This window comes from Heterodontus francisci, chromosome 15 (assembly GCF_036365525.1).
Source record: "Heterodontus francisci isolate sHetFra1 chromosome 15, sHetFra1.hap1, whole genome shotgun sequence".
Taxonomy (NCBI): domain Eukaryota; kingdom Metazoa; phylum Chordata; class Chondrichthyes; order Heterodontiformes; family Heterodontidae; genus Heterodontus; species Heterodontus francisci.
Genome location: NC_090385.1, coordinates 59,037,973 through 59,055,733, shown reverse-complemented (window position 1 = coordinate 59,055,733; position 17,761 = coordinate 59,037,973). Strand labels below are relative to the sequence as shown.

Sequence of the window (17,761 nt, the reverse complement as noted above, 5' to 3'; positions counted from 1 at the left end):
CTCCCAAAGGGACCAACAAATTTGTTATCTTTAAAATGCAGTAACTCCTCGTTACGCATGACTCCACAGCGAAAGGGGTCAAGTGACTCCACATGACAACAAAGTTGAAACGTGGGACACCAACCGCGTTGATTCCACGCACTCTGGGAGTTGGCGTCCTTCCACGAACGGCCCTCGAACCAAATATAAACCGAACAGTTCCTTCCGAACTACAACTCCCGGGAGGCTTTGCGCGTCGACCGGACTGACGTCTCCCACGCGCGTGATGCTTCGATACCATTCACAACCCTCCCCCCACCCCCGCTCCGAGCCACTCAGAGACTCTGTTGTCCGGCCAGACTGACTCTGATTGGCGGTAGTAACCAAGGGAATAAGCCCCGCCCCTCATTCGGTTGCACGGCCAAGTGCTGCCGCCATATTGACGCACGGTCGTGCGATGGGACGCTGGCTTCAGAAATAATAATAATAATGGCGTTAATAACAAGGAAAGAACGAGGCACAGCGGTTCGCGGCGCAGTTTAGCTGGGGAATTTGTTTTGCCTTCTTTTTGAGAGTGACTCGAATTCGCCGTTATTTTGAATGTGCTGTCGGCTGACCCGTCGTTCGCCATGAGCAGACCGTCGTCAGCTGGCGGCGGGAAAACGGGGAAGCACACGGCGACGGCGGCGGCCGTGGCGGCGGCAGCAGCGAGTGGAGGAGGGAGCGGCAATCCAGCCATAGCGGCCGCAGCAGCTGGAGGATCCACCCCGCCTCAACCCGAACTCACTTCCCTCTTCGAGTGCCCCGTTTGTTTTGATTATGTGCTGCCGCCCATCCTGCAGTGCCAGGCCGGGCACTTGGTGTGTAACCAGTGCCGGCAGAAACTTTCCTGCTGCCCGACCTGCAGAGGCCCACTTAGCCCCAGCATCAGGAACCTGGCCATGGAGAAGGTGGCTTCCACCATCCCTTTCCCATGTAAGGTGAGTCCGTGCATGCGCCGAGGAGCGACCGGCAACTTTCAGGGGTAGTTGTGTTAAACTTGGGCAGTGCATGCTGGCCTGCATCAGGTGTGTTTCTAAGTTCCTGTCGTTTGCAACCAGATAGAAGCTCTAAATGGTTTAATGCTGGAGTTCTATTGCGAGCCTACTGTGTATGCTTCTTATCGTTGCATATATGATACCTGCGCTGTAGTTTGATATATTTATATTCCATGGAATCTAGCTGTATAACCGTTTTGGTGATAAGTGTAGTTTCGATGTCAGTAATGTCCTGATTTCGACTTTCTCAAGTTGAAATCCCCCCCCCTTTTTTTGAAGATTTATATTAAAGCCTATAAAAATGCATTGCCTGGCGTTGATATGGCATCAGTTACTATGATTGTGGATGGAACTAATGGTTGCCTGTTCTGAAATTATTTGAAGTGAGATATATTTACAAGTGAATCCAGTTTTTCCATGGATGGCTACATGTCTTGGGATTTTAGTGAGAGATTTTGATGCTGTAATAAATTCATTATTGCCATTATCAATTAGTAATTCTTTGTCACAGCTTTTGACATGCCTGGTTGTTGCAGTGGATTTGAACTCTATCCTCCTTTCTGAGTTCTTTGTTCCTCATGACATGATTCCACTGTTCCTTTCCTGGATTTTGCTGTTTGCTCTCCTCCACTGATGGCAGCATCCCAGGTTTCTCCTGGGCATTCAGTTGTGCTCCACATCTACAATGGTGTCTTTGCTGCACCAAACGGTGCAAACTGCCTCATTTTCTTCCTCTTCCTCACCTAACTTTTCTAACCTTCAACCCACTCTCCCTTTATCAGTCTACAAAATACCTTGTAAGCATGACCATCCCCATCCACAATCTCATTGTGAACTGAATATGGCTGATTATAACGATATTAGAGTTAGGGAGGTGAAAATAGGGTTGGAATTGCAGTGTTATTAAAGAATTCTATAACAATGCTAGAACATAAGGATGCTGTGAGGGTGCTTATGGGTAGAGTTAAGAAATGGGAGGGAAAGTTTTCGGAGATGAGGGAGATCTGCAGCCAGTTCAGGGAGATCTAAGAATTGTTGGATAATGGATTATTTTAACTATCCCAAGAGAGAATATAATAAAGATATGAGTGAGGAATACATGTAACGTGTATGTTTCAAGTTCCATGAAAAAAGACGCATTGCTTGATTTCTTTTCTAGAAAATAACTGAGCGTAGGAAAACAATTGGGCAGTAGGAATCAGAACATTGTGTTCAGTTTAAGAAAAAAAAGTTGAGCAAAAGCTGCAGACTCTGGACTGGAAAAAGGCAAATTTAAGGGATCTGGCCCAAATTAACTGGACAGGAGAGCTAGCAAAAAGGATGAAAAATCAACAGTACAAAATAGTTATATTCCTCGACGGTGAAAATGTAGAACATCAAAGAATTCAGTTCTGTGGGTAACTAGCGATTTAAAAACTAAAACTAAAAAGTGGTAAAATTAGGGCTAACAATACTAATGAAAATCGTGAATATACATAGTGTAGGTGAGAAAAAGGAGATTCGAAATCTAATATTAAAGACGGTCAGATAACAAGTCGAATGAGGGCTTCAATAAGTGTGTTGAAATAGAGGGCAAGACTACTGAAAGATGAAGGGTTTACTTGTGGAGGATGAAAGAGTATTAGAAATATTAAATATTTTGTCTGTTTTTACAAATGACAGAAGTGAGAAGTACTTGAGGATATGGAACAATTGTTAGAGATAACTGTAAAAATTGAATTTTGAAGAAATTAGCAGAACCAGAGGATAAATCTCAAATTACACACTTTGAAAAGAATCCGTGGTGATCGAAGGGGCATTGGCTGGAATTTTCCAGTCTTTTTTGATGGACTTGCAAATTGTCATGGGACTGGAAGTAGCAGATGCAATGCCTTTGTTAATTATAGATCCGTTAGTTTTTCAGTTGCGAGCAAACTCTTAGAAACAGTGTTCAAGATAAAATTAGTGAGCATTTAGACAACCAGCATGGATTTGCTAATGGCAAGTCATGTTCAACATTTTTTTTTAGTAGAGAAAGTAGCCAAGTGAAATAGGAATTGCAGTGGATGTAGTGCATGTGGATTTTCAGAAGGCATTCGGTAAAGTGTCTCATGAGGCTTGTTTGAAAAATTCAGGACGATCGTAGAAGAGGAAATGTGGCAGCATGGATAGAAAGTTGGTTGACCGTAATTGGGCGTTGCTTGGATATAAGAAATGTTGGGAGTGGTATGCTCTGGGAGTCTGTGCTGGTTTCCCGCTTGTCTGTGTACAGGTGATTTGAGTTTAGGGAGCACAGTCTTAAAAGTTTGCTGATGTTTAAGTAAGGGGTTTTGGTAAACGGTGATAAGGTCTACGACGGACGTCAGGAGACAGATGGGTCAGTAGGATGGCAGGCGGTAATCAAGTGTGAGGTGAATACATTTTGTGACGAAGAACAAGGAATGGGAGTATATACTCAACAGAAAGACACTGAAGGATGTGGTTGATAGAGATCTGGGGGTCAAATGCTTGAATTTAAGTACAAGTAGATAACACCGTTAAAATGGCTAACGACATGTTGGATTTTACAAATGGGGGCCCCAGAAGATCCAACTGATAAATTGGAAAAAAAACATTTGTTGAATTAATTTTAGACTACTGATGTACAATTTTTGGGCGCCTTGATTATAGAAAGGACATTGCGGGGGGAGGCTGAGGAATCTAAAATGGTCACTGAGAAGGAGGAGAGAGCTTAAGAGACATTTCTTTTTGCAGAGGGTTGTTGGAGCATAGATTGATTTGTCTTAGAGTGGTTAAAGCAGGGACCATTAGATAATTTAAGGGGACGGTGGATTCATTTTATGAAGTGGTGAAATATACTTGGCTATCGGGAGAGAGCAGGGCAGTGGGACTAGTTTTGGATTGTTCCTGCCATGAAGTGGCATGGACATGATGGGATGAAATGGCCTCCTCCTGCCCTGTAAACATCATTAATCTCTCATCATTTCTGTTCCACTGATTTCTAACTTGCCCACCACACTGACTTTGCCTTAGCTACTATTATCCTGGTGAATGCAGTTCAGTATCCCTTCCTGCCATGCTCAATTTCTTCAACATTGTAGGCCATCTGCTGCTCTACCTCTACTGTTAACTGTGGCATCAGTTTTTTGTTCCATTCCTAGCTTTCCCAACCTGATCCTACATCTTCCCACATGCCTTCTCCTCCTGTGCCTGAGCAGTGCTGCATCCATACATTGAAAAAAAAATAAAAGCTTGCATTTATATAGCACTTTTCCCAATCTTGATGTCCCAAAATATTTCACAGCCAATGAAGTATTTTTGAAGTATATTCACTGTTTATTGTTCTGGCATAGAGAAATATGTCAGGCAGTTTGTGCAGAGTGAAGTCCCACAAGAGGAGTGAGATAAATGACTACATAATCTGATTTAGTGATGTTGGTTGAAAGATAAATGTTGGCCAGGACACAGGGGAACTCCCTGCTCTTCTTTGAATGGTGCTATGGGATTTTTAAGTCAACCTCGGGGTGGGGGGGAAGAGACCTCGGTTTAACGTCTCATCTGAAAGATGGCACCTCCGACAGTATAGCATTCCCTCAGTCGTATGTTAGTTGTGTCGCCAAGGTTATGTACTCAAGTAAATGGATTGGCTTGAATCTACGAGTGACTGACTCAGTGGGGGGATGGCTCCCACTGAGCCAAAGCTGACATGTTAAATTTCATCCGCATTGTTTTGTTCATTTCTCTTTCCAAATCGTTTTGTAATTTCTGATCTGCCTCCTGCTGCCATTGCCTCAGTTAGTTTGGTGTTATTTGCAATTTGACCAATTCATTTGGATGCTTTTTCCGTCTTTAGCCACTCTTGAATTTCTTGACTGTGCTGTTCACCTGGACCACCAGGAACTCTTCTGTTGATGGGACTATTCTCTGCTGCAACACTTTGATTCCTGGCTCCATATTGTTACCCTAGATTACAACAATGTGCTCCAACCACTTTATATCATTGAATTACCTTTTGACTTGCTCTTGGTTGTTATATAGTTCCTAGTCTACACTCCAGTTGGCATGTAGACCCTAGCTGCCATTTAATTTTTTTGCGAACCCTGAGTATTCCCAATCTTAAAACAGACCCTGGACTTCTTGATTTGCATCCACACCCCAGAATTTCTGACCATTTGGTGAATACTGGACTCCTCTCCAGCCTTCCTGGCTGGCTAAGGTATATTCCTGACATGTTCTTGTGCTATAAAGTTACATAGAATATATAGCGTAGAAACAGGCCATTAGGCCCAACCAGTCCACGACGCTGTTCATGCACCACTTGAGCCTCCTTCCATCCTATCTAACTCATTCAGCATAATTCTCTCTATTCCCTTCTGCCTCCTGTGCTTATCTAGCTTCCCCTTTAAATATCATGAATCTGTACTATTTGCCTCAGCCACACTCTGATAGGAACGTGGAGTTATCAGTTCAGCCATGATCTTGTTGAATGGCGGAGCAGGTTCAAGGGGCCAGGTGGCCTACTCCTGCTCCTAATTCGTATGTTGATATGTATGTTCGTATAGTGAGTTCCACATTCCCAACACGCTCTGGGTAAAGAAGTTTGTTCCGAATTCCCTTTTGGATGTATCAGTGATGGAAAGAAAGCTGGTACTAGCCCATGGCCTGGTTCCACCATAGCCCTGAGGACAATCTCAATCCTTGAGATGAAGAAAAATGGTGGAACGCAACTCCGGGCGAAACCTGCTTTTCCCTTGCACAAAGGGAGATGTTGGAGGGGTTATGAGCAGGTAAGGGGAAAGGCGACAAGGACGTAATCGTGGAAAACCCCATCTTTGCTGTGTCTCTTCTCTCAGGTACTTACATCATCACGAGTTGGAGGGTGTAATTACAATTTGGTGAGTTTACATTGGGTGTTTCCATTGCAAATAGGAACATAGGAATTTGTAGTGCAAAAAGTTGATACAAAACTGTGACTAGGAACATAACAGGAAGTAGTGTTCAATAGGAAGTGTGTGCAGACATTAAATTTTAAATAAGATACAGATTTATTTACGTTGCAGTCATCAGCCCTGCATTACTTGCTCACTTCTAATCTGAAGATGGCAGAAAGGCAAGCAGAAACTTCCATTTATAGAGTGCTTTTCGTGTCCAGATTTCCCAAAGTACTTCAGAGTCAATGATTTCTGTTTGTGCTTGGGAAGCATGGCAGCCAATTTCTGCACAGCACAGTCCCACAAACTGCAGAGATAGTTGATCATTTAATCTAATTTTGGTGCTATTGATTGGATAAATGTTGGCCAGGACGTGGGTGAGAACTCCATTGGTTGTCTTCAAATGATGTCTCGAGATCTCTGAATGTTCACCTGAACAAGCAGATAGGACCTTGGTTTGATATCTCATCTGAAAGAGAGTACTTCAAACAATGAAGCACACCCTTAATGCTGCATTGAAGTATCGGCCTAGATTATGTTCTGGAATGGGTCTTGAACTCGACCTATTGACTCAGTGGTGAGCGTGTAACCACTGAGCCAAGCTGAGACCCAGCTATGGAAACCATATGCCTGTCATTCATCTGATAACATTTTGCTGCTCATGGGGAATGATTGCTTGCTGGACACTATTAATATGTTTGTGTAGTTAGCAGCCTTTTATTGATCCCACAATTAGGCTGCCCAAAACCAACTCCTTGCCCAGCCCCTTGCTTTCAGCCTAACCTCACTCCTCTGGGGAAGTGGCTAGCTTGTCATAGCAGCTCAGCTAATATCAGGAGTGGAGTGGCTTATGGATATGTAATATAGTCTTATCCTTATGAAGTATTTTCTTCAGAGCAGTCTTGGAATCGAAGCTTGTAGCCCAAGTCCGAAGAGAACTTTTCAAGATTCATATTCAATCTATTCTTAGTTCTGCACTATCTGAAAGATGGAGTGTAGGCTTTCTGAAGCAAACATGAATGACGGAGTTTCGATAATCCCCATTGTAAAATATGGAGTCTCAGGAACTTGTGTTAATAGAGCAGAAAGTCTGCTTGTGGTACACAGAAGATTGAACAGCAATGTTCACAAATCTTAAAAGAAACATTGGTGAATTATGTACAGTGACAGCACATAGAAATAAAATTCATGGTCTCTGTATTGTGTAGCATCTCTTAGTGTGCATACTTAATCCTATTCATGCAAAATATCATGTTGTAATGGCTTTGCTGTTTTAGTAACTTGTTGCCAAAGTGTGCTGATGATTCTTACTCCTGATACAGAGCGCTGAAGCATTTCACTATATAAATGCTTGCAACTTCAAGTATTATGTTTTCAAATTACTGAAGCAATCTCAAAATTAATTTAGTGGTTACTTGTTAATGTTCTAGGCATTGCAATGTCAGCTCCAACATTGAGTATAAACTGGACTATGTTGTGCTGTGTCCTCCCATCTATTTTTCACACATGATTTGTTAGATTGTTTCCAGTTCATACTGGAGCTCCCAGGCATTCCAGTTGAGTATTTTAAAAGTGAAAGTCTTTCAGGGCCCTTGACAGAAGCTGTTTAAGTTGGGAATTTTAAAAAGTACATTGGGTTTGAGGTTTTTTTTTAAAAAGCAGATTGAGAAACTTTTAAAAATGTAGTTGAGGACAATGAAGTAAAACTATGTGACTTTAACGAAGTCAGAGGTAGTAAGTTGTTTTCCTCCAGGAATTTGCTATCTTTTGATATCATCTGGGTGGAACTGAGCTTACAAATTGAATCTTGATCTAAAGCAGCAAATGACATTTTGTTAACCACGTGTCTAGCATGTGCAAAAACTCGCTATGCATGTGCCTCTAAACCAAGTTGCAGAGATATTCATACAAGTTGCACTTTGCTCATTTAAAATGAATTAATCCACGTAGAGACGCTTTCCATTTAAAAGTATAGTGTGCTTGAGGCACAAGATGGCACTGCCAAGACTTTGGAGCAATTTTGTACTTTGCTGAAATAAGTTTAGAGAATAGAAACAAATCACCTTTCAGCAGAGAGGATACTTGCCAGTAAACAAGCAAATCTAAAAAAAAAAAGCTAATTGCCCTCAGGATGTACCTTATCAGTGTAGTTTGATTTTGAGATTGCAAAAGGAATGGCCAGATTGAGCATGTTCATAGAGTAATACATTGTGTTACATGGTCTGATGCTTTTGTCGTTCCAACTTACCATGACTAATGCCATGAGTGTGCCACTAGCAAATTGCAATAATTATTTCTGCTTTAGTAGGAGTGGTCCATGATGCAAATATAACTATCAAGCCAATTTGGAAGCTGTATTGTGAAACTGAGCCTCCCAGGCCAGAAAATTTCAGATTTGATGCCCAGTTTTGAGTCGAACTGATTTCAGTAAGTAAATTCAACGTACCTGAACGCAGAAACAGGCCAGATTCCTTCTCCTGATTGCTGTCCTTTGACTCCTGCTTGAATGTGCATGGATGGTACGTGAGACATGAATTGGGCTTATTTTATGATGTTTAATAATTGAATAGCCAGCTGGCATTGACTGTCTAGGTTGATGTGAAGATTGTTTCCCTTTTTGTGTAAATATATATACAGTACTTGTAGAAGTGATAAATTGGAGGATCAAAAGTACAATTGTGAAGCTGCTGAAGTTATTGCAGAGCAGGACTGCATTTTTAAACAGACTGTATTGAAACCAGAGTACTCTTTTTAATGCTTGAGAATTGATCTTGACAGGCATCAAGATCGGCGCAGGCTTGGAGGGCCGAATGGCCTGTTCCTGTGTTGTACTGTTCTTTGTTTAGAACTTTGCCAGTGTTGAAATTTTTTTGGTAACAAATTTTAAATAAAATTGTCATATTAAAACTATTCTTAAGTACACTTGGAACAATTCTGCTTTTTGATTTAGTCAAAGAGCATTGTTGTGGAAGGAAGAAGCAGGCAAGGAAAGCTTGGGAAGCAGCCATCCAATAGAGAACATGACTATGCCTGTGATCTTTTTGTAACTCTTTTCCTATTTCCTCTTCTCATTGATTTTTTTTTTCTGAGCCTTGCATTTATTAAACCAAACCAGCCTGGTAATTGTTTTTGCGGGGTGGGCTTGGCCCTTTGATTTTGAGTGGGAGTTGATGGTAATGTTTTGAACGGATTTGAGATGGGTAGTTTGTGTTTGATTAGCAGTTGGGTGTAGAGCTGCTTAAAATGTCTTAAGATAATTAGTCCAGCTAAATTCATCTTGGTTTAAATAATGTGAACAGTGATAAGTCTCAGGATTTATGTGCCATAGGATATTGTGGAAATTACTGTAGCTTTATACTGTTAGATTTACGTTTTGATTCAAATTGCCTCAACACTGCAGTAAATATAAGCGGCTTCTGCCTGTGGCATTTGTTACAAAATTGAGTGTGGTTTCTTGCTGGTATAAAAGGGATATTATGTAACCAAGTTTGTTTGTCAAATTTATCCTGTTTATATTTGTGAAATTCAGTGGCAGTGAATAACTGAGCATGGTGTTAGTTTTCACATGTATGCTGATGACAGTTAGCTCCACCTCACCACCACTTCCCTCAGCTGCTCCACTGTTACTAACTTATTAGGCTGCTTATCTGACATCCAGTACCAGATGAGCAGAAATTTCCCCCCCATTAAATATTGAGAAAGCTGTAGTCATTGTTTTCGGTTCCCGCTTCAAACTCCGTTCCCTCGCTATCGACTCCATCCCTCTTCCTGACAACAGTCTGAGATTAAGCCAGTCTGTTCGCAACCTTGGTGTTACATTTGATCCCAAGATGAGGTTCCGACCTCATTCATGCCGTCACTAAGACCACCTACTTCCACCTCCGTACTATTGCCTGATTTCTCCCCTTCTCAGCTCATCTGTTGCTGAAACCCTCATTCATGCCTGTGTTACCTCTAGATTTGACTCTGCAAATACACTACTGACTGGTCTCCCACATTCTATTCTCCATAAACTTGAGGTCATCCAAAACTCTGCTGGCAATGTCTTAACTCGTGCCAAGGCCCGTTCCCCTATCGCCCCTGTGCTCACTGACTTAGATTGGCTCCCGGTCAAGTAACGTCTTGATTTTAAAATTCTCATCCTTATTTTCAAATCCTTCCATGGTCTTGCCTCTCCCTATCTCTGTAATCTCCTTCAGCCTCTCAGCCCTCCTAGATATCTACACGCCTCTAATTCTGGCCTCTTGTGTATCCCTGATATTAATCGCTCTACCATTGGTGGCCGTGCCTTCAGTTGCCTCAGCCCCAAGTTCTGGAATACCCTCCCTACACCTCTCCACCTCTCTTTCCTCCTATAAGACACTCCTTAAAACATACCTCTTTGAATAAGCTTTTGGTCATCTGACCTAATACATCCTATTGTAGCTTTGTTTTATCTCGCTTCCCCGCGAAGTGCTTTGAGACGTTTTATTATGTTAAAGGTGCTATATGAATATGTTTACAAAATACACATTTCTAACTTTGCCAGTCTAGAACTGTCATTTTCCTCACTGGAACATCTATGCAAAACAGCAATGCACTTGTGCCATTGGTGACTTGTGCAAGTGGGTTGGGACCAGATGATAAATAGGAAAACGTGACTTAAGTACCACTGATGGCAACTATTTATATTTGAGATTATTCATACTATTTATAATCGTGATTGGAAGCACTAGTAAAGAACCCCTTTCATAGCTAGCCTGGTGTCTTTAATGCCACAAGTGTTGGCTGGTTTGCTTCCAGTAGTTGTCTTGCCATCAGAGATGACCTTGTAAGTTAAATCATTCTTGAATGTATGAGAGTTCAGATTTCAGTGGTAACATTTTTAGATACCTCTCATCTGAATGATATGAACTTTCACTTGAATACACAGTAAAGTAATTTTTAACAATAACTGAGGGGATTACCTAGAATTTGCAGTACAGAAACAGGTCCTTTGGCCCAATTGGTCCATATTTATGCTCTACATGAATCTGATGATATGGTACAATGAAGAGAGTGATCTTAAATATGAGGTCGTGAAATTACGTTTATTTTTGGATGCATTATCTCTTCCCTGCTGGCCCTAGTTCCACCACATTATCCTTGTTCCAGTGACAGGGAAAACTTATTTCTGGGCTTGTGTACTTTATGACCAACCTCTAGAAGCTTGAAGAGTCCAATGATCTGTTCTGTGGGTATGTACCTGTTTTCTGACCAAGTGGAGATCAGTTTATAGAATATTGTAACACAATAATGGGCCATTTTGGTTCATTCACTCTATTAGTTTTTCTAAATGTGTCCCACCAAATTAATTCCATTCTTCTGATCTTCTGTCTCTCTTTTTTTTTTAAAAAAAAGCATGTGTACATTTTCTGTCTACATAATCTTGTTTCCTGTTGCACTCTCCGTTGTGCTCGTTTCATTCATGATTGGTTCACGAGTAGTTTCAATGTGTAATTGCACAATCTAGCCACTGTGTGGTGCTGTCACCCATATCACTCAATGCTTTCTGAAAATATTTCAGTTGAAAATGAATTGCAATTTTTTTCTCGAGTCCAAAATAAAAATTGCTAAGTTACATATTTCACAATAAACGCATCTCATTTTTCTGCCAAATCCTGCCATCCATCACCTCTCACCTATGAGCTTATGTTAAACTTTAAGATCTCCTTTAGAGTACTGCATACAGTAGCGGGCTATACACTTACAGGAAGGTAATAGAGGCTTCAGAGATAGTACAATGCAGATTCACTAGGATGCTGCCTGGTATGATGAAATGCAAAAATGAAGAAAGACTTGACAAACCTGGTCTTTCTTTTCATTTAGAACAATGCAAATTATGAGGCAATGTGAAAGAAAAGGATGGATTGTGTTGATAATGCAGGCTGTTTCAGTTGTTGGGGGAATTGAGAATGAGACACCATGGATACAAGATTAAATCTAAGAAATTTAGAAGAGAGGGCAGAGAAACGTCCCACAGTAAGTTGTGAGGATGTGGAATTAACTTCCAGGGTTTGTGCTTGAGGCAAAGGAGAAGGCCATCATTACCTTGGGACAACTATAGATTGGCAGAAATGTAGTATTGCTAATTTTTTTTTAAAGGCCGTACTCAAAATGATTGTCATCATCCAAAGTCCCAGAATCCTGCATTACTATCCCTGTGCCATCAACAGAATAAAACCCATTTTATTCTCTCTTTCAACCAGCCACAAATTCTCCACTTTCATCCTTTCTATAATGGAGTTTCAAAACTATACATATTGCCTGAATGTCAACCTAAGATTTTATACAGTTAAACATTCCCTCTATGCTATTTTTTATTCTGTGATTCTAGATACAAAACTAAGGATTCCAGTTGTCTTATTTATATCTACTTGTGCTGCCATCTTTTAATGTCCTTTGTGTAAGAACAGGAGTAGGCCATTCAGCCCTTCGAGCCTGCTCTGCCATTCAATGAGATCATGGCTGATCTACTTCAACACCATTTTTCCTGCAGTATCCCTGTAACCCTTGATGTTTTTAATATGTAGAAATCTATTGAACTTAGTCTTGAATATGCTCAACGACTGAGCCTCCACAGCCCTCTGGGGTAGAGAATGGCCTACTGCTGTTCCCTAGCCTAGGGAAACATCCTTCCTGCATCTATCCTGTTGAACCAGTAAGAATTTTGTATCTTTGAATGAGATCACCTCTCATTCTTCTAAATGCTAGAGAATAAAGGCCCAGTCTATTTAATCTTTCCTCATAGGATAGTCCCTCCATCCCAGGAATTATTTGGTGAACCTTTGTTGCACTTCCTCTACAGCAAATATATCTCTCCTTGGGTAAGAGACCACAACTGCACACTATACTCCAGGTGTGGTCTCACCAAGGCTCTATATAATTACAGAAGACATCTTTGCTGCTATACTCAAATCCTCTTGTAATGAAGGCCAACATGTCATTTGCCGCTTTAATTGCTTGCTGTAACTGCATGTTAGCTTTCAGTGACTCATGAACAAAGACACCAAATTCCCTTTGAAGTTCAACACTTCCCAGCCCCTCTCCATTTAAGAAATATTATTTCTGTTTTTCCTACCAAAGTGGATAACCTCACATTTCTCCACATTGTATTCCATCTGCCAAATTGTTGCCCACTCATTTAGCCTCTCCAAATCCCCTCGAAGCGTCTTTGCATCCTCCTCACAACTCTCACTTCCTCCTAGTTTTGTGTCGTCTGCAAACTTGGAAATATTACATTTAATCCCTGCGTCCAAATTATTGATATAGATTGTGAACAGCTGGAGCCCAAGCACCGATCCTTGCAGTACCCCACGAGTCACAGCCCGCCAATCCGAAAATGACCCATTTATTCCTACTCTCCGTTTTCTGTCCGCTAACCAGTTCTCAATCCATACCACTTTGTCTTCCTAGTACAGGCTTTTGAAAAGATTAAAACTGAGTTTAAGCAGAGGAGAAATGTATTTTTTTAATGCTTTAACCTCTCAAATGGGCAGGGAAGCTAAAAGAATGTGGAAAGTACATAATTTTTCATAAAATTTTTAGAACATTAATAAAGATACAAAAGATGAATTGGATAGGGAAAAAGTGACATTTTAATGGCAGGGTAGAAGGTTTGTTTGTGAACCTCTTAGGTCTGTCATTTGAGTCTTGGGCTCATGCAAAGTTTAAAGAAATATTCCCATTAATTTGCATATTTCAAATTACTGTTGCTAACACTTGATGATTTGATCAGGATTTATCCACTAATGAATCAACTGTGCTTTAAAAACTACCTTTTCCAAACTTCTAAGGCCACAAAATTCAAATGAGGCAAAATTAAAATAATGCTTTAAATGTTTCCTTTCATAAGGAATGGGGGAACAAGTGAGTTTGTTTGTGTTGTACAGATGTTAAAATGGAAAGGAAATATTTGGTATTAATAAAGGTATTAATAAAAAATAGCACTTGAGGGTTTTAGGATACTGACTAAAGGGCCAATACCTTGTCACCATTTAAAAATATAAACTCCTTAATTGCCAGCAAGGTACTGGTGTAGCAAAGCTTTAGGTAGCAGGCAACTCGGACAGCAATTATTGATTTCCATGTTTAACTGTGTGGATGTTGAGGGTTGCTGTCCGATTTACTCCAACATGAGAGCTGGTAGCCTCACCATTATTTCTGCTGCAAAATCCAGCCATTATTGTCTATGCTCTGCAATGCATTCAAAGGATACTCGTGAGCAAGTCAAATGCTGTTGTCAGAAATCATATGTGCCTTATTAAACTCCATTTGTAACCAAAGCAGCAGAGTGGTCTGTGAATTGCATCACAGAGGACTGATATTTATATTGACTTAATTACTTTGCTCTGCATGCAATTAAGGGTTGCTATGAGGTTGAAATTTCTGAATTCCGTGCTTGATTGACAAGTGAAAGAAAGGTCACTTAATAGTAATATCTCTTTCGCAAGGAATCTCCTGAGGGTACAATTGTAACAGTTCTTTGTGTGCACCAGTTGTATTTATCTTACTGATGCATTTGGATAGAGGAAATGTTATTCAATAAACTAGTTTACAAATGAGATGTCCAAGCTTCTTAGTTTGTGTTTGTCAGATACATATTTGTGGAATTGTATTTATGATTATTTAATTGAAGACTGTGGTGTGGTATTAGATTTTATTTCAGTGTCATGCTCACTGGCAGTTTCATTATTTGTTACCTTGCAGCAGACAGATTTGAATTTTGTTTTATTCAGGCTTTGAATTTGGTTCTTTTGGCAGACTTTCAATGGATTGTAACAATTTGCAAAATGAAAGTGAAATGCAATTGAACTTCTTCAAAATATCCAACAGTAAAATGGGTATCAAGATAGTTTCTGGCTGACTTGCATTTTACTGTAAACCAAAAATATCTAACTGTTTAACCTTTATTAGAGATTGAAGAGTGGTGGGTAGTATAGCAGGAGTTTAGTCGAACAGTTAAAACCACAAATTTCTGATTTTGCAGCAGCTGAAGCCAGTTGAAAAAGTGAGGGAAAAAAAGCACATCTGTAACATTTCTCTATTTCCACTCCATTCCCAACCACTTTTCCTTATTTATTTTGGCTGTAAAGAGGCAGAGAGCTGAATTTGCAATGTTTTGTTTCTTGTATTTAAAATTGTGCTGCAGTGGAAATTTTCAAAGTAATGGCTTGATTGCATTGAAATATATTAAATATTGTTTGGTTTCCTAATTTTTTAATTTCCTTTTCTAGCTGCTGGGGCTTTACCTATTGTACTGTATATATGTGGCCTCCCAAGTAGTTAATTTCACTGTTGAGACATAACTAAGAGGGGGAGAATGAGACTTTGGGCTCAGGAGGCAGCCAAGATCTTGACTGGGTTTAGGAAACCTAGAAACAGGATTAGGCCATTTACCTTTTGAATTACAAAACAGGCTCAATTAGATCATTGCTTACCTGCACCTGGGCTGATCAGTAGTCAGCTAAGTTTAATTTAGACCAATGTATACTACATGTATTGGAAGTAAACATAGGAGGCATGTGTATTCATTGGATGGGATGGAACTTGAGGGTGAATTTTGAGAGACAGAGGGCAATAGTTGAATCCTCACTTACTATGCTGAAACAGTGTAATGTGACAATAAGTAAAGCGAATAGAATACTGCGCTTGGGTAGTAGAGGGTGTAGGTTCAGGTTGCGAAGGGAAAATCTAGGACAGGTATCAACTGGAATGGAGGACATTAGACTTGCTCCAGAAACAACTAGATTCTGTCCATAAATGTAGAAAACAATAGTGTTGGTATTCTGCAAGGGTGACCAAATGTGCCTTGTGTGATCTTTCATAATGGCATTGTCTCATACTGGGTTACATTTCCCTTTCTCTGGTATGTTGCCCAAGCTGTGCACTGTATGCTGGTGTAGAATTTTCAACTGTACTAAGAGCGTAGCCCAACAATGCAGTTGTTTTCTTCTGTCTCCCTGTCCAATGCTGTCACTTTCCAATTTGAAATAAACGTTTTATTTTACTCATACAGCTGAGGTTTATGGCCAACTGGATGCAGAATAAAGCACACCAACCAGGTTTCTTTAACAAACAACAAAACTATCCATTTGTTATAAACCAAGTCTTAACCAATAATAAAGTAAACATACATGCAAATTGAAATATTAAAGCTACTTATGTATCCTAGCCTGCACACACACACACACACACACACAGCCGGTTAACTGGGGGATTGAAAAAAAAGATTGCTGTTTACAGCTGTTACAAATAAAATAAAAAATAATGCTGAAAAGAAGGTATGGAAGTAAGTCCTTTGTTTTGGCAAGGTGTCCCAAAGATGAATAGGCGGCTGTCAATGGGACCTTCCTAGAACAGTTCTTTCCAGGCAATGTTGATGATCAATCTGGGTAGGCTTCCAAGAGATGCAGCACAGAAAGCTAAGTCAAGCTTACAACATGAAGCAGCAACAAGGATTTTCTTGGCTCTTATGGCAGCAATGTAATAGTAAAGGTTTCTTCAAATACAGGAGGAAATAATAAACACACTTGATATAGGAATTCTTCAATGATGCAGAGATTCTTCAAAGAGAGAAAGATATCAGCTGTCGTCTTCTAGCAGGCACGCAGCAACTCCTTCTGTTTTCAGGCCAAACACCAAGTCGCTTTTTTTAAACAGTTCAAAAATGAAACTAAAACTGTTCAAGTTGCATGACCACTGTAAATCTCGGCAGGTCACTCCTCTGCAACCCAAAACAATTCCTACTGTTTTTACTTAAGTCTTAATCGAAGGCATCTGTTTACTAGCCAAACCCACCTTCCTTTTTTAAAAAAAAATACAAAGTTCAGCAATCTCCAGATGACACTCTCCATAATTCAAATGTAAGTTCTTTAAAACATATTTTACGAAAGAAACCGAAGCAATCTCATAACACGTCCATCCTTGGAGAAATGAAACACTATTTTTGAATGCGTTTCATTACAATGTAAAAAAAAAAACAAGTTGAAAACATTTTAAACCCCATTCTCTCACATCCCTCATTCATCCTTTACCTGTAGTTAATACAATTTTGCTTTCTACCATCTTTGCCCTCGTATAATTCAAACTCTCAAAGCATCTGCAATAACATGATTTTTGCCTGAAATGTAGACAATCTTTAAGTGATAGGGCTGCAACAGTAAACTCCATCGGAATAGTCTGGCATTCTGGGTTTTAAATTTTTCCACAAAGGTTAGGGAGTTATGATTAGTATATACTAGCAGCGAGGCCTGGACAACGTATGTCAGCCAAGAGTGACGTCTCAATTCATTCCATCTTCGCTGCCTCCGGAGAATACTTGGCATCAGGTGGCAGGACTGTATCTCCAACACAGAAGTCCTCGAGGCGGCCAACATCCCCAGCTTATACACACTACTGAGTCGGCGGCGCTTGAGATGGCTTGGCCATGTGAGCCGCATGGAAGATGGCAGGATTCCCAAAGAGACATTGTACAGCGAGCTCGCCACTGGTATCAGACCCACCGGCCGCCCATGTCTCCGTTTTAAAGACGTCTGCAAACGCGACATGAAATCCTGTGACATTGATCACAAGTCGTGGGAGTCAGTTGTCAGCGTTCGCCAGAGCTGGCGGGCAGCCATAAAGGCTGGGCTAAAGTGTGGCGAGTCAAGGAGACTTAGTAGTCGGCAGGAAAAAAGACAGAAGCGCAAGGGGAGAGCCAACTGTGTAACAGCCCCGACAAACACATTTTTCTGCAGCACCTGTGGAAGAGCCAGTCACACTAGAATTGGCCTTTATAGCCACTCTAGGCGCTGCTCCACTGACCACCTCCAGGCG

General features: G+C 40.6%; 1 protein-coding gene across 1 annotated transcript in view; it reads left to right on the top strand.

Moving 5' to 3' along the window:
• Positions 1-400: 400 nt before the first annotated feature.
• The window catches only part of LOC137377680 (E3 ubiquitin-protein ligase Siah2), a 55,507-nt gene continuing 38,146 nt past the window's right edge, over positions 401-17,761 (top strand). Inside the window, exon 1 of the mRNA XM_068047596.1 lies at positions 401-959. Within this exon, the coding sequence (XP_067903697.1) occupies positions 609-959 (351 nt within the window). The 5' untranslated portion in view covers positions 401-608. The remainder of the gene's footprint in view (positions 960-17,761) is intronic.